Source organism: Bidens hawaiensis, unplaced genomic scaffold, assembly GCF_021521415.1.
Source record: "Bidens hawaiensis isolate Kalapana, Puna unplaced genomic scaffold, B.hawaiensis_p1.1 tig00028119_1, whole genome shotgun sequence".
Lineage (NCBI taxonomy): Eukaryota > Viridiplantae > Streptophyta > Magnoliopsida > Asterales > Asteraceae > Bidens > Bidens hawaiensis.
Genome location: NW_027494580.1, coordinates 134,555 through 155,782, shown reverse-complemented (window position 1 = coordinate 155,782; position 21,228 = coordinate 134,555). Strand labels below are relative to the sequence as shown.

The following is a 21,228-nucleotide window of genomic DNA, read 5'->3' as shown; positions in this document are numbered from 1 at the left end:
TTGATTATATATGATTCCTCAAGAACTTCAAACAACCTCACTATTCTCACTCTGTTGACTTTCCAAAAGAGGAAAGTTGACTGATTTTTCGGTTACGTCCATACCAGTCCCATTGGTATCAGACACAGAATTCTTAACAGCAAATGGAGTCCTTGTGCCATCTGTTATTGATGTATTATTATCACTCTTATGATCCAAAACATCAGAGATTGCAGCAATGTTACTTTTGGTTTTCGGTTTTGAAATTGGTTGTTCTTGAGATGGTTTAAGAACGCCTTTTTGGGGATTCGGTTTCATGTTTGCGTGAGTTACAGTTGCTTTAGGTGGTGGAATCTTTCCAAATTTGGCACTGTTTGAGATTGTTGGACCATTTGGCAACGTAGATTGGGATCTTATGCCTCCGGTTGGTGTTCGAACACCTGTTTTTCCCTGCATAACAGATAACATAGTTTAGGAAAACCTCACATTAAATTGTCATATCATAAATTTCAAAAGTGATCAAGAGTATGTTATTTATGATCACCATGTTTGGCATGTCTTTTGAAAGAACAAAAGAAATAAGAAAGGAAGAGTATTAAAAGTAAGGATATCAACTCCCGACACGAAAATATCAGGTTAGGATAAGGTCTAAACAAGTAAACGGGCTCACTAAAAGCTAGAGCTTGAATCTAAAAATAAGCTTGTATTTAAAACGAGCCCGAGTTTCACTTATCGAGCTCAAACCAACTCACAAGCCTAAACGAGTCTGTTATTTATATAAATTTTATTTAATACATCTTCATTTAATAATTATTATATATTAAATCATGATATATCATATTATACAAGAAAATATAATTAAAATATATGTATAATAAATATAAATTTGTATATAAATTAATTAATAAATAATAAACGAGTTGAGCACTTGAGCCTGGTCTTGAAAAACTAGTCATTAGCCAAGCTTGAGCTTAAGCACTTTAAGTTAAACGAGCTTGAGCCTAGTCAAGCCCGGCTTGTTTAAACCCCTAACCTGACTCACCATGTAGTGTTCGGGTTTGGTTGCGTATAAATAGGTGAAGCTGCCAACTCGTTTAAAATTTAAAAATTAAAAACCTACAAATTATAAGTTAAGCACGTTTAAAAGCTCAAACTTTTTTCACCTAAACAACCCCTTTTGACCCGTCTATATAAACGCGTTTTGTGTCGAAGGTTACATGTATAAGCATGTCCATATTAACCTAGACTCCTTGAGTTTTCAATTAAACTAACTAAGCGGGTTGTGTTCGAATTAAGCCATACCAACCCGCCAACCCAAACCCCAACCATAATTAGAAACTAACCCCATCAAAGAACCCGATCTTCGGGGATGGCATTCTAAGCCCTGTTGGTTGAGCTGTAGGAGGTCGAGAAAGTGAAGCAGTTTGACATCCATTTTGACTCAAGATTCGAGGCATTGGAAGATTACTCAAAGCTGACTGGACAGCAGTATCACCATCAAAAGATCTGTAAGAAACACTAGCGTCTACACTGCTTCCCCTTGATTCTGGAGACCAATCACTAATAGAACTTGCAGGCGATATACTTGAAGAAAGATTACAACTTGCAGATGGTTGTTTGTTATTCATGCTAACCCTTGAAGGCGTTTTGGGGATTACTGATCCAGCTGTAAGTTTGGCGGTTTTGGAAACAACTTTCTTTCTTGAAATGTTTGCTTTTACTTCAGTTCCTGAAGAGCAGCTGCTAGATGATGAAGATGGTCTTGTGGGGTCCGTTTTGAGGGTAGTTGAAGAACCCAAAGAAGATGGTTTGGAACTAATTGAAGGCTTTGGCACTGCCCTTCGAGGATCAATCACTCCGGTTGCCTTTGATCCTTGTATAGTTGATGGTTTTGTTATTTGGGTTCCTTTCTGTGTAACTGTAACATCCAACATGAAAATAAATGCAAATTTCGAATTTCGAATAAGAACAAGGGCAAGTTGTAATTTATGAGAATACAGATGAATCTTGTTGTTACCATGAGCTTTCTTTGCAACATCTTGATCCCTTTTTGCTTGACTAACACTCAAAGAAGCTCTTTTGGTTAATGCTAATGTGGAGCTCTGGTTCAAGTTCAGTCTGCTGATTATCTTAGGTTGTGGAATTGATGAAATGTTATCTTTTGTTCTTGTGCCAAGCTTCATTTAAACATATCAGACACAAAATCAGAATAATATTAGAATTAAAAACATAAACCAAATCGACCCATATCTCAACTGAAGGAATCAAAGTAATATACCCGTTTTCCAGAATCAAGATCCGCCTTCTTTAAAGCTGTAAGAAAAACAGAACACAACATAGAAATGTGATTTGAACTTAAACCTATAATATTCGCTATAAGTATAAAACTAACTATTATAAAGAATGTATACTCACAACTGCTAATTTTTGGTTGGAAATTTTTCTTTCCTGATGGCGTCTTGATACTTAGATTATTAGCATTAGTTGATTTATTAGATTTCTGGATTGAAGCTCTAATGTCTTCAAATAGTTCAGCTTCAAGGCAATCTAATGACAGATTATCACTTTCAAATGTGGAAATTGAATCCATTGATTTGTATACTTCTTCTTCGATTCCTGGTAGTTGATGTTTTACACTCTTTTCACCTACTTCAATCATGGTTGAAAGCTCATCTGCATCAAGAACACCTGCGTACAACACAGAAAGTGATTCCTAACATGAGCAAGATTAACGAGATGTTTGGATGTGTGCTTTGAAAATGGTTATGTGATAATAATCAAAATCACATAATAAGTTGCTACAAATTGGACTTTAAAAATACAGTTTTATATTTGCTTTTGATGTTTGAAGTTGTACAAATATAAACCTCATTATCCAGAACTGGTTATTATTATTTTCTAGTGTCAAAGACATTTAAAAATAAATAAATAATCATAAGCAAAAACTTGCCACTATAACCAGAAATTAGTTTTAAGAACCCTCCAAAATAAAAGAAGCAACAGCATTAAAAATGTAAAACGCCTTAAGTTATAACATACCATCACTGGTGAAAAAGGCACTGTCCCAAGCTAAACTTTTGCGTAAGTTGAATTTTGCATTGTTTCTCGGCTTTTCGGGTTCTGGTGTTTCCAACGGTGTAGGCATTTCTTCAAAATCTTCACTTGTAGATTTATCAGCTTCAGTCTCAACTAAACCCATCTCTTCCACGGATCCTGGATATAGTACAATATGAATTAAGCTAATTATAACATAAACCAAATCAACTAAACTAATAATTACTGTCTCAAAAACTGTTCAGGTTCAAATAACATTATAAACCACACCTATAAATAATAAACTGTACTGCTAGACCAACCATATTTCAATAGCATTAACTGCTAGACCAAACTTAATTCAATACCATTTACTCGAATTCATTAAAAAATATAACTAAAAATCAAATGCACATTTTATCAAACAGCTTCTAGCACAGATGAAAAACATGTATGCACAAAATTAAAAACATGCCAGTTTCATGAATCAATTATAACCATGAGTTCATTAGCTACTTATGTAGTGATTGAATCGCTACATGCTATTTTTTCATCAATTCATCATTAGTCATTTTCTTTTACCTTAACTATATTTTGCCCTCAAATGAAAAAAGCTTGATCTCCCCTTATCACAGGTCACAATAATACCCAAGCTATACACCTATTCACAAGCCTAAGTTAACTCAATAGGGATTTATGCCCCCTTGCTTCTCATAACAGGCTACATAAAAAACAATGACTGATTTTATCAACAGCAAAAGTTAAATTAAAAAAAGCCTCCACTAGCAAGGAACTAAAGAAGACGAAACACTACCAATACAAAACAGGACCTGTTACAAGAGACTCGCAAAAACAGTAAAAAATAATAACTTTGCAGCAAATATTTCCAAAACCAGTGTTGTATAATTAGGCGTTGATTAATTGAAAATCTAAAGGCTGCCGATTCGATTTCACCTAATTTCGGTCAAAACTGATCTTGGAAGTAATTGAAAATTAAAGAAAGAATCACATGACACGTAATCAAGACTAGCCTAATCCTCTATCAATTCAGCTTAAACCCTAAGTAACCAACTACCATCACACCCGTTACGTTAAATTCATAACGAATCGGAGCTGAATCGTGTCTAATCTAACAAGAAACATTAACCTGAAGATCGGTGATCAGACGAAACGGAGATAATTGGATCATCGGAGTGAGATAAAACGGATTGTTTCAGTTGAAGATTGTTTCCGGTAGTGTCTTCCATTGAAGCCCTAATTTTGATCTGAAATAATCTATGAATAATATCAAGAGTGAGTGTGTGAAAGAGAGAATATGGGAAGGAATGAGTTTTTGAATTTACAACACAAGGCGGTACACTCAAAATTAGGCTCAACGTTATAGTCTTTGTATTAATAATTTATATAATAATAATAACAATAAGAGAAAATTACTGTTTGAGTCCTTGTGGTTTTTAAGCGGAGTCACGTTGAGTCCCTGTAAAAAATGACCTGTTTGAATCCCTGACGTTTAAAAACTGAACTGGTTGAGTCCCCACAAGTTAACAGCCGTTAGTAATACTTTAAATCGAAGGGTATTTCTGTCAATTTCCTTATTCTATCATATTTACCCTAACATCATATTGCAGCCTTGTCTTCACTCTTCACCGTTGACATCCCTAACCTGTCGTCAACTTGCAGCCGTGACATACAGAGCATGATGGTGAGCATGATAGGTGAATAGCAATAAACGGTGGAGCGTGGAGGATACGTGAAACTGAACCGTGCTCGCCTGGTCTTCGTCCATCTTCTTTGCTGGTCGTTCGTGCTTGCCTCCATCTTCTTCGCTGGTCTTCATCCATCTTCTTCGTCTCCAATCAAAGACGTTAATTACTTTGAAAACCTATCGAATTAAAGAAGAAGAAGAAACAAGTACTTAAGGCTCCAATTGAAGCAGCGATGAAGAAGAAGAAGAAACAACAATGGATAGAAAGATGAATTAGGGTTCATATGTTTATTTATTCAGAACTTATAATTAAGGCAGGGGTATAGTAGTAATTTAAAACGTTTTTGGATGGAAAAACTAACGGCACTCTAACAGAGGGACTCAACCAGTTCAGTTTTTAAACGTCAGGGATTCAAACAGGTCAATTTTTTTACAGGGACTCAACGTGACTCCGCTTAAAGGCCACAATGACTCAAACGGTAATTTTCTCTAACAATAAAATAGAGCGTTGATTTTAATAAGGGAACGGTTTTAACTTTCAACATATTTTTATTTAGCAGTCTCATACTAAATAAACATTAACTCAGATGATTTTTGCTGACGTGGTAAAAGAAAGTTAAAGTTTTGATGACGTGGTCTAATGTGTGACGAAGTTTTGATGGTGTTTATTGATTACGTGGCAGTCCAAGTCAACAAAAACTATCTAAGGTAACGTTCACTTAGTATCAGATCGTTTAAGGAAAGTATGTTCGAAGTTGGGGTAGTAAATATTTTTTAGTTGAGATTAATCTAGGCTAAAATGTCAAAGTTGTGACTATTAAAATACATTTTTACAATAACATAATAATAATAATAATAATAATAATAATAATAATAATATTTTTTAGTTTTAAAGAAAAATGACATGACAGATTGATAATGATCCATTGCGTTAAATACACAAACAGTCAACGTTCTCTGCACCTCACATCCGTTTTTACCCAACTTAAATGTCATTCACATGTTAAAAATATCTACTAGTAATGGTATGTGAGGCGTTGCCACATGTTGAGATGGATGTGGGTGTTAACCCATTACAAATGGTCAAAGGTTAGTTGTAGTGGGGTAGGTCACAAGCCAGTAAGGCTGTCCACTGGGGGCTTTGTGTGCGTGTGCATGTGTGTTGGGGGTGGGGGTGCGATTTGGGGGAGGAACACTGATTGGGGGGGGGGGGGGGGGGGGGCGATTTAGGAGGGGGTGTTGTGAAGAAGTGGCAACATTGTGTGTTGGGGGGTGGGGGTGCGATTTGGGGGAGGAACACTGATTGGCGGGGGGGGGGGGGGGGGGCGATTTAGGAGGGGGTGTTGTGAAGAAGTGGCAACATTGAGGGTGAGGTAGGGCCACATCTTCTCTCTCTCACATGCACACACATACATATATATGTGTATATATATGATGGGGCAACAAAGGGGCGATAAACCACAGTGAGGCGTTATGGAGAAGGGCTTCAAGGCCTCGTTTCCTACCTGACGATAACGTGAAGGAGCAACGTTGCCCCTCCATCGTGGACAACCTGATCCTCTTTTGTTTGTCAAACAATTATGCCAAAGGCAAGAAAGGAGGTTCAAGATGTGAGGTCATAGTTTTAATCCAACCAATCACATTTTTTACACATATTTTTAATAAAATAATAATAAACTCTTACATGCTTTTAAGTAAAAATTAATCAAGGCATCCATACCTAAATGGCAATATCATAGAAAGACGTTTTTTTTACTTTTAAGGAGTGTTTGGGATTGCTTATTTTCACCATCTTATGACTTATTATCTTTTTAAAAAGTTAAAAGGTGTTTGAGATTGCTTATAATGTGAGGGGGAAGTTTCATAAGTTACAACTTTGTAACTTATGACTTTTCCATAAGTTATAAGGAGGCCAAAATAAGTAAGGAATCACAAACACCCCCTAAGTTCTCTATCGAGCAGGCGAGCACTGTATATAGTCTAATAATCATCTTCTTTGTTTAGATTAGCCATCCAACCTTCATCAATAATAAAGAAAAAAGGTATAAGCTTTATAACCAAAGAAAATGATGTAAAGTGAATATTATGTTCATCGAACGAATAAATAAAGTGGTGCTAATTGCTAAATAAAATGTTTTAAAAAGTTGGCTCAAACGCAAGTTTTAAAAGGCAAGTTATTATTGGGTTAAAGTTTCTGTTTTTTTAATATAGTTATTATTTATATTATTTATACCGTTTATGTAAAATTTCAACAAAATTAACACGCAAGACTGATCATTTTTGAAACACCAAACTTAAAGAAGCAAAAAACAGTCCAATAAAGATAATACTAGTCGTATCATTATTTCAACATATATAATAACTAATGTTACATATAATTTGACTAAAAGTAGAAAAAACATGATTTTAGTAACGGCATACAAAAGTCTAGAATCCACAAATAGTTATAGCCACTTGTGTAGAAAATTCTTTGCAAATATCCTTGATAATATTATTTGATTTTATAATATTCCAAGTTTCCAACCGTTGTTGGTATCATGCATTTTGAGATGGTAGAACTATATCTATACATGTTCTTTATTTGGCATGGCGTAGCATGCTTCAAAGTTCTAATATTAGCAATTTTGTAATTGTTATTTTAAAACGATTGAAGTTTATCTTGATTTTTAGATGATCTTTATTTCCTATTTTCATCATTTCATTGATCATAAACTTTTTAAGTTGTCCTACTTAATAGAGAAGGGAAGTATGGGAACTACTAGAATAAGATAAAACTGACTCTTTTTCAAGAAACAATTAACTCTCAACGATTCCACCTTTCCCGATCATAGCATTATTGTATATGTAATGAGAGATGTTTATAGGACATATTTGAATAGGTAAAAATAAATTTTCATAATTCAAGATCAGATACGAATCTTGTTTTTCTACACCGTTAGATTACGAAATTGACAGCCACAATAATCAAATTAAGCCAAGCAACATGCATGCATACATATACATACATACATATATATATATATATATATATGTTAGAATTATGGACCGGTTCGGGTAAGTCAATACGGCCAACCGGGTTATGACCCGTGAGAGTTACACCGTGAGGTAACGAGCCATTGACCCGCTTAAGTTAGTTAACCGGGTTAGATGCTTTAACGAGATGAAATTACATGGAGCGGGCTTTGGAGCAAGAAGTGGACTTGTTGGCCCATTGGGTTTATAACTAACTAAGTTAGTTAAACCTAATTAAAGGTTATATAAACACATGATGTTATTAACATAACCTTAACCCTAAGCTAATCAACAAGTCCATCTCCTTTCTTCCTCCACCCCATCGCCGGCCAACCTGCACCACCGCCGCTGCCCGACCACCGCGCTTGTCGCCGCCGCATGTCGGCGCCACGGACGCCAGCGTCGTCGCCCGTCGCCGCTCAAAGCTGTCGACGATGTTGTCCAGATACCACCACCACTGTCGTTGCCGTCGTGCACCGCCACTGATTGGTCGTTGGATCTCGTTGTGTCACCTAGCTCGATTCGTTAGCCTTCGATGTCTCGACAGGTTAATTATTAACCGAGGTAAACTTAAATATATTGTTAATTTATATTTAATGTTTTGACTCGTACTCGTATTGTTTGTATCCGGATCCTGTCGGGTTTAGTTTTCGGTGCTGATTAATTATATATATTCCGCTGCGTATAATTATTAATTGATATGATTAATTAATATTTGTTACGTTTATTGAACCAGATTTAATAAAAAAAATTTAAAATGATCACCACTGAAACCCAACAGTGGTATCAGAGCCTTGGTTACAACATACAAGTCGAATATGGTATTTTCACCAGTTCTACATCATAAACTTCAAGGTAGTTGACGTTTTTAATCTAGATAAAATATTAGGGCAATTTTAGTTCGGTCAAAATTTTATTTATTTTATTTGACCAAAATATTGCCCGACTTATTTTTCGTTGAATATGTAAATCTGGCCCGACCTTGTTTGTTTGGTTGAATGATTTTTATTTTGGCCATATGGATGGTTCAAAAGTTGTATTTGGTTTTCGCTTTTATTTTATGGTTTTTGGCCACCTTGATGGTTCAAAATTGTAATAGATAGGGTTTAGTTTTTCATTACTTGTATTAGTGTAATTTTATAATGAAAAAGACCCGAAGGAAACCGAGGACGAGGACGAGCTCATGGAGTTCTTGAAGCCAGTGGGAGTTACCAAAGATGACGGGATGCACCAAGAGTCCATCCTTGTGGTTGTTTTGTGTTGTGACCCCTTGACCCGATTGATCTTGCTAATAGGCTCTAGCAAGATCAATCACTAATCTTGGCCATTTAAGATTTACATATTCTGTTTGCTATTTTGGTTGCTTGCTTGATTATAATAGGATTATAATACCACCAACCTAATACCAAATATATTAACATAAATTAACCAATCAAGTTTTGCAAAATTAAACTAAATTTAATTTTCATAACTAATAACTTAATAGGTAAAACTATTAACTTAAAATTGGTTGGTATTATCATGACAAACTTAGTTTTAATAGGTTATATAAAACTAAGTGTCCTGAGAGATGAAAGGGTTCATCAAGTTGTCTCGATCAATAAAGTAAAACTAGACTTTTACTCTATTCGGTAATATTTAAAATTAATCCCAATTTAAATCAATAATCTATGTCATCCTACTATGAGTCACACTTGATGCATACTGCGAAACTTCAAGTGTTTGGAGCTACAGCACCGCACTTGATTTCTAGCCTATCCCTTCAAAGTGAAAGGGTTTTGTTGACACATCCGGCTCTTTCACAAGTGACTATACTAAGGCGACTATTACTTTACTCTCTTGTTACGCGCTACAGCTGTCTGGAGACTAAGGTGGGCATAGATGAGGCTAAACGTATCTACTTAGGCAAATGTTGTCTTAATAGGCCTCATAAACGAGAGTTGTGCTCTATCCATAATTGGCAATCGTTGTTTGTCTGCCTAACCACTTACTAATGTTGTATGTTACAGCTGCCATTAGTAACTGGAAGCCAAATTCTCAAGTTTCTATTTACTAATGTCATTGGGTCATTAATAATAGGATTAAAACATCGAAAATACTAATAAAATTTACTTTTGCTTAATTGAACAGATGTCTACTGATAATAACTCCTCATTCACCCTCAAGGCTATCCTTGAGAAAGAAAAGTTGAATGGCACCAACTTTCTTGAGTGGCACCGCAACTTGGGACTTGTTCTCAAGATAGCAAAGAAGCACCATGTTCTCGATGGACCTGTTCCAACCGAGCGTGAAAACAATACTACTGATGCCGGGAGGGTTCTTGACAAACATATGGATGACTCTGCTGAAGTCGCCTGTATCATGCTAGCCACCATGTCTTACGAGCTTGCTAAAGGCTTGGAAGATTTTGGTGCCTATGAGATGCTTGAGCAACTGAAAGGCATGTTCCAGAAACAAGCCCATCAAGAACGCTATGACACCATGAAGCAGCTCATCAGCTGCAGAATGGAACAAGGATCACCTGTTAGTGCGCATGTCGTCAAGATGAAAGGGTACATCGAACAACTGAGAAAACTTGATTATCCCCTGTCAGATGAAATGGCAGCGGATTTCATCTTGAACTCTCTTCCCAGCTCTTACGACCAGTTCGTAATGAATTTCAATATGAATGGCTGGGTGAAGACAGTGCTAGAGCTTCATGGAATCCTCAAGACGGCTGAGATGAATATTCCCGCTAAAAACAATCAAGACCTTACGGTTCGATCTGCTGGTGTCGTCAAGCCTAAACCCAAGAACCAGGGTCATAACGGTAAAGGTAAGAAAAAGGTTACTGTTGCTGCTAGGTCTGCCACCAACACTAACAAAGGTGTTGCAAAGGTACCACCGCCGCCTCCTGGGGAGCGCCAGTGCTACAAGTGTAACAAAATGGGACACTGGAAAAGTAACTGTCCCGACTACCTTGCTGAGCTGAAAAGGCAGAGGACCAATGGTGAAAGCTCCTCTAAAGGTATTTCTATTTACGTTATTGAACTTTTCACTGTCTCTAGCAACACATGGGTATTTGATACCGGATGTGGTTACCACATCGTTAATGTCTTGCAGGAGCCTGAAAACTGGAAGAAGCTGAAACAAGGCAGCATGGAACTCATCGTTGGTGATGGGAAGAGAGTCCCAGTTCTTGCAACTGGCACATATCGTTTTGCTTGTCCGTCTGGCCTTGTAGTTACTTTGGATAACTGTTTGTTTGCACCTGGTTTGACCAGAAACATTATTTCAGTTTCTTTATTATTTGAACAAGGATTTAAGTACGTTTTTAATAGTAATGCTATTTCTGCCTACTTGAATGATATCCTTTATTTTGAGGCTAAACATCGAAATGGTATTTATGAGGTTGATGTTCAAATAAACAATAATGTATATAATCTTTCTTAACATATCAGATCTGGCATCAATGATACATTTCTATGCCATTGCCGACTTGGCCACATAAGCAAGGCACGAGTTAAGAGACTCCAATCCGAAGGGATTCTTGAATCCATAGGACCGGACTCTTTTGATGACTGCGAATCCTGCTTAGCTGGTAAACTAGCCAAAGGATCCTTCACTCATATGAATGAAGGAGCAAAGGATCTGCTTGGAATCATACATACTGATGTATGCGGTCCCTTCAGAACCATGTCTAGGAATCATGAAAGATACTTCATTTCTTTTATTGATGATTACATTCGATATGCCTATGTGTATCTCATGAAACACAAGCATGAAACCTTTGAAAAGTTCAAAGAGTTTCAAAATGAAGTGGAAAACCAACTCGGGAAAACTATTAAAATGTGTAATATTTCGAAAAAAATTCCATATTTATTTTGGACCAAAGATGTAAATTTTGAAAGTTAAGGGACCAAAAATATTTTTAAGAAAAGTAATGGGAAAGAAATAAAACAAGGAAAAATAAGACATCTTATGTTAAGGAAGATCCATCCCACATGGAAAGTTGGAAGAAAGTGGAAGTATTCCACATGGGTGTAAATAAGGAAAAGAAGTTCATCCCACATGGAAACAAGAAAGAAAATGGAAGCTTTTTATAAGGAAGAGAGTTTCCATAGTAATATTCTTATGTGGATAACCACTCTCCAAGTCCTAGCGGAGGGTGCGAAGCACCCGACGCGCATGCGCACGGACTCGGACTCGGGCAATAGGCGTAATGTGGCGTTTTGATGGCGTACTTGGCACTTCGCACGCTCGCATCACCGCGAGCCGCATAAGGGCCGCTTTAGTATTTTTGAACTATGGAAGATGGACCAAGAAGTGATGAGTTAACAAAGTCCAGGGGTTGAAATCAAGATGATCATCGCGCTACGCGATGGTGTTTCCCAGAAGTTTAGAAAAAGAGGCGTCGCGCTACGCGATGATCCAGAAGGAAGGGGGTATCGCGCTACGCGATGACCCGGTTAAGTAACCGGATCCACGTGTCAACACGTGGCAGATTTTGGTGAATTGCGGCGTTGCGCTACGCGATGGCCGAGGGGAAAGCCCCATCGCACTACGCGATGGTGGCCAAATTATGCCTATAAAAGGGGAGCTATGGGTTTGAAGGCCATTCATCCCACAAACACTTTTCTTTACACACACATAACCTTGGGAAGCGTGCTCGACCATTGTGGCGTTCTAAGGTCCTGATTTCTCAAGAAACGTGCAAGAATTTGGGGTTCTAACGCCCTGTAGATTGGTTAAGTGAGTTAGAAGCAAATTTCTGACGGTTCAAGCTATAGAACGCGATAGAGAGTAGAAGTGCTGCTCAATCAATCTTAAGCGTATAACTCAGAATACCCATGTAAGGTAGGGGTTCTGCTCAAGTATTATTTTATTATTATAATGGCTTGGACCATAGTCGGGGGTATAGCCCAAACCTTGATCACTGTTAAGTACAATATGATTTTCAAAAGTAAAGGTTTTAGTTAAAATATTGTTTCTTTATGATTAAGAAAAGTAAGGAATAAAATAATATTTCTTTATGATTAAGAAATGTATGCAAAGGTTATAGTTAAAATTAATGTTTCTTCTTGAAGAAGAAACCCAGTATAGATGTTTCTTCCTGAAGAAGAAACATAGTATATGATTAATGAATAGACAAAGGGGACTTAAGGTCCAAATGTTTTATAGAAACAAATGAATTGTCAAGGTTAAATCTATACAAAACAGATTGCAGGTCTGAACCTAGATCGTTGATCTAGATATTTATACAAAGGTTATTCTCGTACTATAGGTTCGAAATAGCAAGAATGCATAAATCAGTAAAGATACACGGATCAAGAACAAAAGGTGAATACGTCCAACCTTTTTAGATGTTTTATGTCATGAATACGTCTATGTACTGTTTTAAGGATTTACTATGAAGGGTTATCCATATATAAAAGAGTCAGAAAAGATTTATATGAGGATTGGTACGTATCCTCTATGTTTACTCTTATAAACTATGGACTGTTATCCATATGTAAAGAATTATGAAAGTACTTGCATGAGGGTTGGTTCAAATCCTCTAAAACGTTTTGATACAAGGTAGTACTAAACACTCAGGCTAAATACATGTGTCTGGATCCATTCATATATGATTTGTAGTGGGCCACTACAAACATACTGACCATGAGGCAAGTGACTGTCTCTAGGGCGAGGCAAGTCCGATTATGTCGTTATTGGTATTTTTAGTTCCGATGAGATGGGATTGAGACCCACTGAGTCGTTGAACGCTATTGGTGTTATATCATAACGAAGATGATCTGTATATGATTATGTATGATGAATTATGAAAACCTTTTTGTTGAGTCAGCGTTATTCACCAGCACATAGCTGACGTATTTTCCCCACGTTTCAGGGAAACAGTAAAGGTTAGAACAGACAAGCAAGACAGAATAGAAGATTGGGGATATAGTCATTAGAGGTGATCTGATGGCTCAGATATTTAATTCCAAATATTATAAAGAATGATACTTTCAAATGAAAAGGTATTTGAAATATATAAAGGGTATTAAATCCCGAGTTTTCAATATAAAGATATTTTATTCAAAAGACTTCCGCTAAAAGAACGTAACTCTGATATATTTGCAAAACAGGTACCAACTATTGGTCATACACCTAAGCCCTAAGCCAGGGTGTGACAAAATGCTTCGATCAGATCGAGGCGGAGAGTATCTTAGCTCAGAATTCATACATCATCTGAAAGAGCGTGGAATTGTTTCATAGCTCACTCCACCCGGCACACCCCAACACAATGGCGTGAGCGAGAGGAGAAATCAAACCTTGCTAAACATGGTCCGATAGATGATGTGTAGAACCAACTTGTCTCACTCCTTTTGGAGCTTTGCCCTCTTGACCGCCGTCCGCATTGTCAATCTGGCTCGAACTAAAAAGGTAAGCAAAACCCTATATGAGATATGGCATGGGCGAAAACCCAATTTGTCTTTCCTTAGAGTATGGGGATGTGATGCTTATGTTACTAGTGATTTTAACGAGAAGCTCGATCCTCGCGGCGTAAAAGTTATTTTCGTCGGATACTATAACCAAAGTGAATATTATTTCTTCCATCCTGATATGAATGTGATTTCTATCAAAAGGAAGGGCCACTTTCTCGAGAAGGAAATTCTCGATCGAGGAACTGGAGATAGTATTGTCGATCGTCAAGAAATTCAAGAACTACAAACTACCGCTGATGAAGTTGGAACGTCTGATCAACAAGTTGTTGTTGCTAATACATCGGACATGAACACAAGCGTTCGCAGAAGTAATAGGACTCGCGTACCAAACTCTAAATACCTATGGCATCTAGATGGTCCCGAGGTCCTCTTAGTAGCCGAGTCAAGCGACGAACCTACTAATTACAAATCTGCTATCTTAGATCCGGAATATGAGAAATGGGAATATGCCATGAACGCCGAGATGCAATCTATGCGTGACAATCAAGTCTGGAACTTGGTTGAGCTACCCCCTGAGTTTCGGGCAGTAGGGAGCAAGTGGATTTTCAAGAAGAAAACCGACATGCATTGAAATGTGCAGACTTATAAAGCATGGCTAGTCGCGAAAGGTTTTATTCTAACTCAGGGTATTGACTATGATGAAACCTTTTCGCCTGTTGCTATGACTAAGTCGATAAGGATATTACTTGACATAGCCACGTACTATGAATACGAGATATGGCAAATGGATGTCAAAACTGCTTTTCTTAATGGACATCTTTCTGAAGATGTCTATATGGTTCAGCCTGAAGGTTTTGTCGATCCTAAATATCCTAACAGGGTGTGCAAACTGAATAAGTCCATTTATGGACTTAAACAGGCATCTCACAGCTGGAATCTTCATTTTGATGAGAAAATCAAAGAGTTTGGTTTTATCAAAAATGAAGATGAGCCTTGTGTTTACAGAAAGGCTAGTGGGAGCCCTATATCATTCCTCGTCTTGTATGTGGATGATATACTGATCATTGGAAACAACATCCCTATGCTTAAGGAAGTTAAGAAATGGTTGGGATCTTGTTTCGCAATGAAAGATCTTGGTGAAGCTGCTTATATTCTAGGAATTAAGATCTACCGAGATAGGTCTAAGCGGCTTCTAGGGCTGAGTCAAAGTACATACATAGACAAAGTAATGGCACGTTTCTATATGGATAACTCCAAGAAAGGAGCTCTCCCCATGGCTAAAGGAACCGTGTTGAATAAATCACAATCTCTGGCAACGGATATTGAAACTAAGCACATGCAAGCAATTACATATGCTTCAGTGATTGGTTCTATCATGTATGCTATGTTATGTACTAGACCTGACATCTCGTATGCACTGAGCATGACTAGTCGTTTTTAGCAGAACCCTGGCATTGCCCACTGGACTGCTGTGAAGAACATTCTGAGGTACCTGAAAAGGACAAAAGACATGTTCTTGGTGTTTGGAGGAGTGGAAGAAAAACTCACTGTAAGGTGTTACACTGATGCTAGCTTCCAGAATGACCGAGATGTTTCTCGCTCACAATCTGCTTGGATGAAGAAATTCATAGCCCACCTCGATCTGGTTCCAAGTTTTCTGAAACCGATCGACGTAATCTGTGATAACACAGGAGCCATTGCTCAAGCCAAATAGCTCAGATCTCATCACAGGGCCAAACACATTCTAAGTAAGTTCCACTATATACAGGATATACTGGAACGAGGAGACATCATAATAAGCAAAGTAGATACAGATCAAAACCTAGCTGACCCGTTCACTAAACCGATGACTCAGGACAAGCATGATCATCACAGATATGCTATCGGTCTTAGATTAGCTAGTAGTTTATTTTGATTTAGTATTTGGATGTGTGAACATTTCAAACAGTTATACTTTAAGTTCTCTTTTGATTTAATGGTTAAATGCAAATGTTGAATGATATAACTGTGTTCGTTTTAATACGTTTAATCCATGAATATTGTATTCTAAATTATCCGTAGTCGGTCAGACTCGTGGGAACGACTCTGAATTAAGACTATTCTGACTTTGGACTCAAGGAGTTGACTTCCAAAGTCACAGACCTCATTATGAATGACGTTGGATGTAACTCGCATCAAATCATCTTCATGGATCTTAGTCATAAGATGTTTTGATACTGGTATACTCATTTAGTATCCTTAGACCTGAGGTACACATTAGAACTTTCGTTTACTAAAGGCTATTCTTTGATCAATGTCAACCACTGTCGCGTAACAGCCAGCTATAAAGGCATTGGTTGGGAATAATCTGAAGTTCAGTGGGAGTTGTATGTATTCAAGATGGGATTCTATACTCTTACATGATATGTAACAGTTAGACATCTTGGCGCCGTCGTTGATTCAAACTGGTAAGTGTGAGGCCTCACCCAAACTTACTGTGTGTTTGATTGGACCACTTTGACTCTTGATCGAGAACTATAGTGATTGAACGCCATATGAGATTGAACCTGACCCATGTCTCATTGTTCAATTGATGTCTTATACAGAAAGGATAGATGACAACGATTACCATAAATTCGTTATCTTGCAATAGTGTATTCCAAGATTATTTTGGTTAATAAATTTAAAATGTTATAACCTGTTGGGGGCAGCTATGTGTAGCTAGATCACCGCTGGCTGTCAGTATTGAGTAACTTAACCAGAAATCGTCCAAGTGGGAGACTGTTGGAATTATGCACCAGTTCGGGTAAGTCAATACGGCCAACCGGGTTATGACCCGTGAGAGTTGCACTGTGAGGTAACGAGCCATTGACCCGCTTAAGTTAGTTAACCGGGTTAGATACTTTAACGAGATGAAATTACATGGAGCGGGATTTGGAGCAAAAAGTGGACTTGTTGGCCCATTGGGTTTATAACTAACTAAGTTAGTTAAACCTAATTAAAGGTTATATAAAAACATGATGTTATTGACATAACCTTAACCCTAAGCTAATCAACAAGTCCATCTCCTTTCTTCCTCCACCCCATCGCTGGCCAACCTGCACCACCGCCGCTGCCCGACCATCGGCGCCACCGACGCCAGCCGTCGTCGCCCGTCGCCACTCAAAGCCGCCGCCGCTATTGTCCGGATACCACCACCACTGTCGTTGCCATCGTGCACCGCCACTGATTGGTCGTTGGATCTCGTTGTGTCACCTAGCTCGATTCGTTAGCCTTCGGTGTCTCAACCGGTTAATTATTAACCGAGGTAAACTTAATTATATTGTTAGTTTATATTTAATGTTTTGACTCGTACTTGTATTGTTTGTAAACGGATCCTGTCGGGTTTAGTTTTTGGTGCTGATTAATTATATATATTCCGCTACGTATAATTATTAATTGATATGATTAATTATTATTTGTCACGTTTATTGAACCGGATTTAATAAACAAAATTTTAACTGATCACCACTAAAAACGAAAAATATATTATATACATGAACACATCCAAAGATACTAATCATATTCATTTACCTTTAATCATATTCATGTTAATTGGTACAAGTATTATTAATACTTTGTGCTTAAAAATATAAAATGTATAAACCGAAAAAACAAAAATGAATATATTTATTAAAACAACCAAAATCTACATTCTAATAACAAAATAACAAATGTATTATAAATACATTTGTTTTGTTTTACTGATTAACCTGTAAGTATTCTTGGTATATGAAGGTTCCATAGCATAATTTTGGAGCAACCATCTTGTGGGATCCCCTTCAATTTGGTCTCCTCTTCAAGGACTTCTTCTTTCACAAATTTGATAGAATTCTGCAAATGTATTTACTTTAAACCATAAGGTACACTTCAATACAAGGGCACTTTGGTTTTATCTGATTAAATAGAGGAGAAATGTGTAATTAAATAGAACGAGGACCAATTGGTAATATTTGATACAGGGAACGCAATGGGTTAGAGATCGGACAGATTTTGGTAATCTCAATCTTATAACTAATTGTAAAACCACACTCCATATCGATTGTCGGTTGAGTGTCTGTTACAAAATACCTATCCAGTTCACAGATATCTAGTATACTTAAAAGTCCAACTTGTAATACAAAATATTCGACCATACTTCTAACAATTCTATTATTTTTATAATTTTAAATTTATAGCAAACTCAACATACTATTTAGGGGGTGTTTGGGATTCCATCTCCTTATCTCCTTTTCACTCCTCCTTATCTCTTTTTTTCATAAATCACACCTTACTAACTTATCCTTATCTCCTTATTTATTCACTAAAAACTCCTTTTTAACATTATACCCAAACACCTTAACTCCTTATCTCGTTTTACAAAAAGCTAATAAGGAGATAAGGAGATCTAAATGGAATCCCAAACATGCCTTTATTATGAGTTTTAAGATTAATAATATATTCAATTTCAATCAGGGTAAACTTGGGTAATCAATATATTACATAAATGAGATGCTCCCCAAACTAAATTAAAAACTAATATAATATTCAGTCTCGTACCCACAAGTCTCTCAAAAACAACTCTCATACTCAGCTTTATAAACTAATATCAGTCTCATTAATCATTCTAAATGTTTCGGTTTTCATATCAGGTTCAAATTCTTTTGTGCATAAACTAGTAGTGTACCTGAGAGGTGTCTTGAGCAGCGGAAAGACGACCCCATCTTTCCGGGTCCCACAAAATCGAACTGTTGAATCCAACAGTGGAGATATGAACAGGTGATCGGGTAACATCATCTGCTGAGTTGTTCAAACTTTTCAAGTGCCACCCTATAACTTCTGTGGAGTCACAAACTGGCCCCTCAATTTTCACCCTTTGTCTATTTGCCGATAAAAATGCCATTGGCCATGTCCCAAACACCCTACATCCAAAATTCAATCATCGATAAGTTCAATATTTAAAATTTTAATTTTGCTATGAACTTTCATAAATCCAATATAACTTTTATACATTATTACAAGAGTCACACCGGTGTAATCTCTATATATGTTTTTTCTATTCCGTGCTTCATATTCTATGTATATTGCATATTCACGTCAAAAGATAAAGCAGTTAAATATTATATACGCACGATGTGAATTTAATTTTTATATTATCAGTGTCGTTATCTGGTTTCTAAAAACAGTCTATCCGGCTCAATGACCTATCATGATCTAAAAACATTTTATATGTTAGTTCTTAATCCTAGAACCTATATGCAAGTAAGGTAGGTTAAGTAGTTCCATTATATGCTGGTAGGTTAATAGTCCCATCACGATTAAGTTTAATAATATGTATCCAGTGAGGACGTGAGGTCAAGTATATTTATATTTAAAAAAAAAATCATAAGCTAGCAAATATAATATATTCAAAAAATAATATAAAATTTTCAAATAAAACAATTTGGTATGTTCTATATTAAAGGTATTTTTGACAAGTTTTTAGTCTTATGCATTATATATTTATATATGCAAATATTAAAGTGTACGTACGTGTATTGAATACTTTTATGTCTACATGTTGAAAACTTGTAATACCAAAAGAGGGACAAAACTTACTCGATGGTTCTTATCTCGTCGAAGAAGCTTAGATCATAAACATTATAGAGCGAAGCAAAGTGTACAATCCCACTTAACCTATGATACTCGATGTGCTTAAGCGCAACATTTCGTTGATGGTCCAATTCAGCCTCAACATCAGTAAAATTCTCCTTAAACACCAAATGCCTATACATAACATTAGTTTTCCGTAAAATATCAGATACTTCTATGGATTCAGACTGTGATTCCACAACGACCCACAACAATGGTGGAGGAACTAATGACAACGTATTTGCCATTTTCCTCAAAAGCACCCCTCGAAGCTCATCTTTATCGCTTGTTGGGGTGACAATGATCACAAGCCTTCGAGGGGTCAAATTTACCTCTCCGCCCTTGTCACTCTTTTCGCTTTTTTCTTCTTTTGGGACAAGACTAGACCTTTCTTGTACTTTCATCGCTAAAGATTCATCCAATACGCTCCTATCAAAATTCCCATGTTCGTGTTCCACTGGCTTTGTAGAGATTTCCTCTGATGGCGGGGAAATCTCTGGTGAGCCCGTGGTTGCAATAACATGATTAGTAGAAAAAGAAGGTTTGTTTGTAGGGGCGAAGCCGGTGAAGAACCCGATGATGAAACATAACAAGAAATGGACTGTGGCTTTCTTCCATAGATGAACTTTCTTCTTTGGTCTTTCTGATGATCCCATGACTATAAATTTAGGGAAGATGAATGAAGATGATGATATGATGATGATGATGATGATGATGATGATGATGATGATGATGAGAAGGATGGATTTATATGTTTATAGAGTTGGCAAGGGTATAAAAGTAATTTGGTTTTAAAATAATTAGATGTAGCAGGTTGTTTATGGTTGCTACAAAGTGAACTCATTGGATGGTAGTTTGGATGTCAATTTATGTCATAAACAAATGCTCAAGTGTGTTTATTTTAAATACATAAAAGATTAAGATAATATATATTTGATATGATAATAAAATTATAAAGTACAAGATTCAAGAGTTGAATAATTTTATTTTTAACAAATGATTATTACTTATTTGTGGAATATTATTTCAACCGGGAGATGAGACATTGCTTGACAATGGCATCACTTGACATAGAAGAAAGAACTTGCTACCAAATAGTTGTTGAGATTTACAAATCATCACCTATAGCTGGTGTGGAAATTAAGTTATACCCTAGTCTTAAGTTTTATAATTATATAATAATATGTTTTAAACATGTTTATCAAAACCGACTTCTTCCGCATTAAAGTAACTAGATCAATGTCTATGAGTTGAAACCGACGTAACTATTTTTCTCAAGTTGAGGTTATGTTGCAAAAGAAAACAAGCCCCTCATTTCATGAGGAAAACAGGTCATGGGTTGTGTTATGAGTTTACATGTCGAAGTCATAAGACGTGAACTCGGAACACCTCATAAACTTTCAAGGATTGAAACAAACTTTACGAGTTTAGCCCACCAAAGGTGGGACTCAAATGTACTCTTTA

The 21,228-nt window shown here is 36.7% G+C and overlaps 2 protein-coding genes across 2 annotated transcripts; both read right to left on the bottom strand.

Annotated features, from left to right (window-relative positions):
* Positions 1 to 4,259, bottom strand: LOC143576431 (uncharacterized). Its single transcript, XM_077060520.1, has 7 exons — positions 4,160 to 4,259; positions 3,019 to 3,192; positions 2,395 to 2,667; positions 2,258 to 2,292; positions 1,997 to 2,156; positions 1,323 to 1,897; positions 1 to 429 (listed from the first exon to the last, which is right to left on the bottom strand). The coding sequence occupies exons 1-7, from the start codon at positions 4,257 to 4,259 to the stop codon at positions 28 to 30; spliced, it is 1,719 nt and encodes a 572-aa protein (XP_076916635.1). The 3' UTR covers positions 1 to 27.
* A 13,579-nt stretch (positions 4,260 to 17,838) lies between these two features.
* Positions 17,839 to 20,438, bottom strand: LOC143576422 (beta-1,4-xylosyltransferase IRX9-like). Its single transcript, XM_077060513.1, has 3 exons — positions 19,732 to 20,438; positions 18,821 to 19,055; positions 17,839 to 17,988 (listed from the first exon to the last, which is right to left on the bottom strand). The coding sequence occupies exons 1-3, from the start codon at positions 20,418 to 20,420 to the stop codon at positions 17,863 to 17,865; spliced, it is 1,050 nt and encodes a 349-aa protein (XP_076916628.1). The 5' UTR covers positions 20,421 to 20,438; the 3' UTR covers positions 17,839 to 17,862.
* Positions 20,439 to 21,228: the final 790 nt, after the last annotated feature.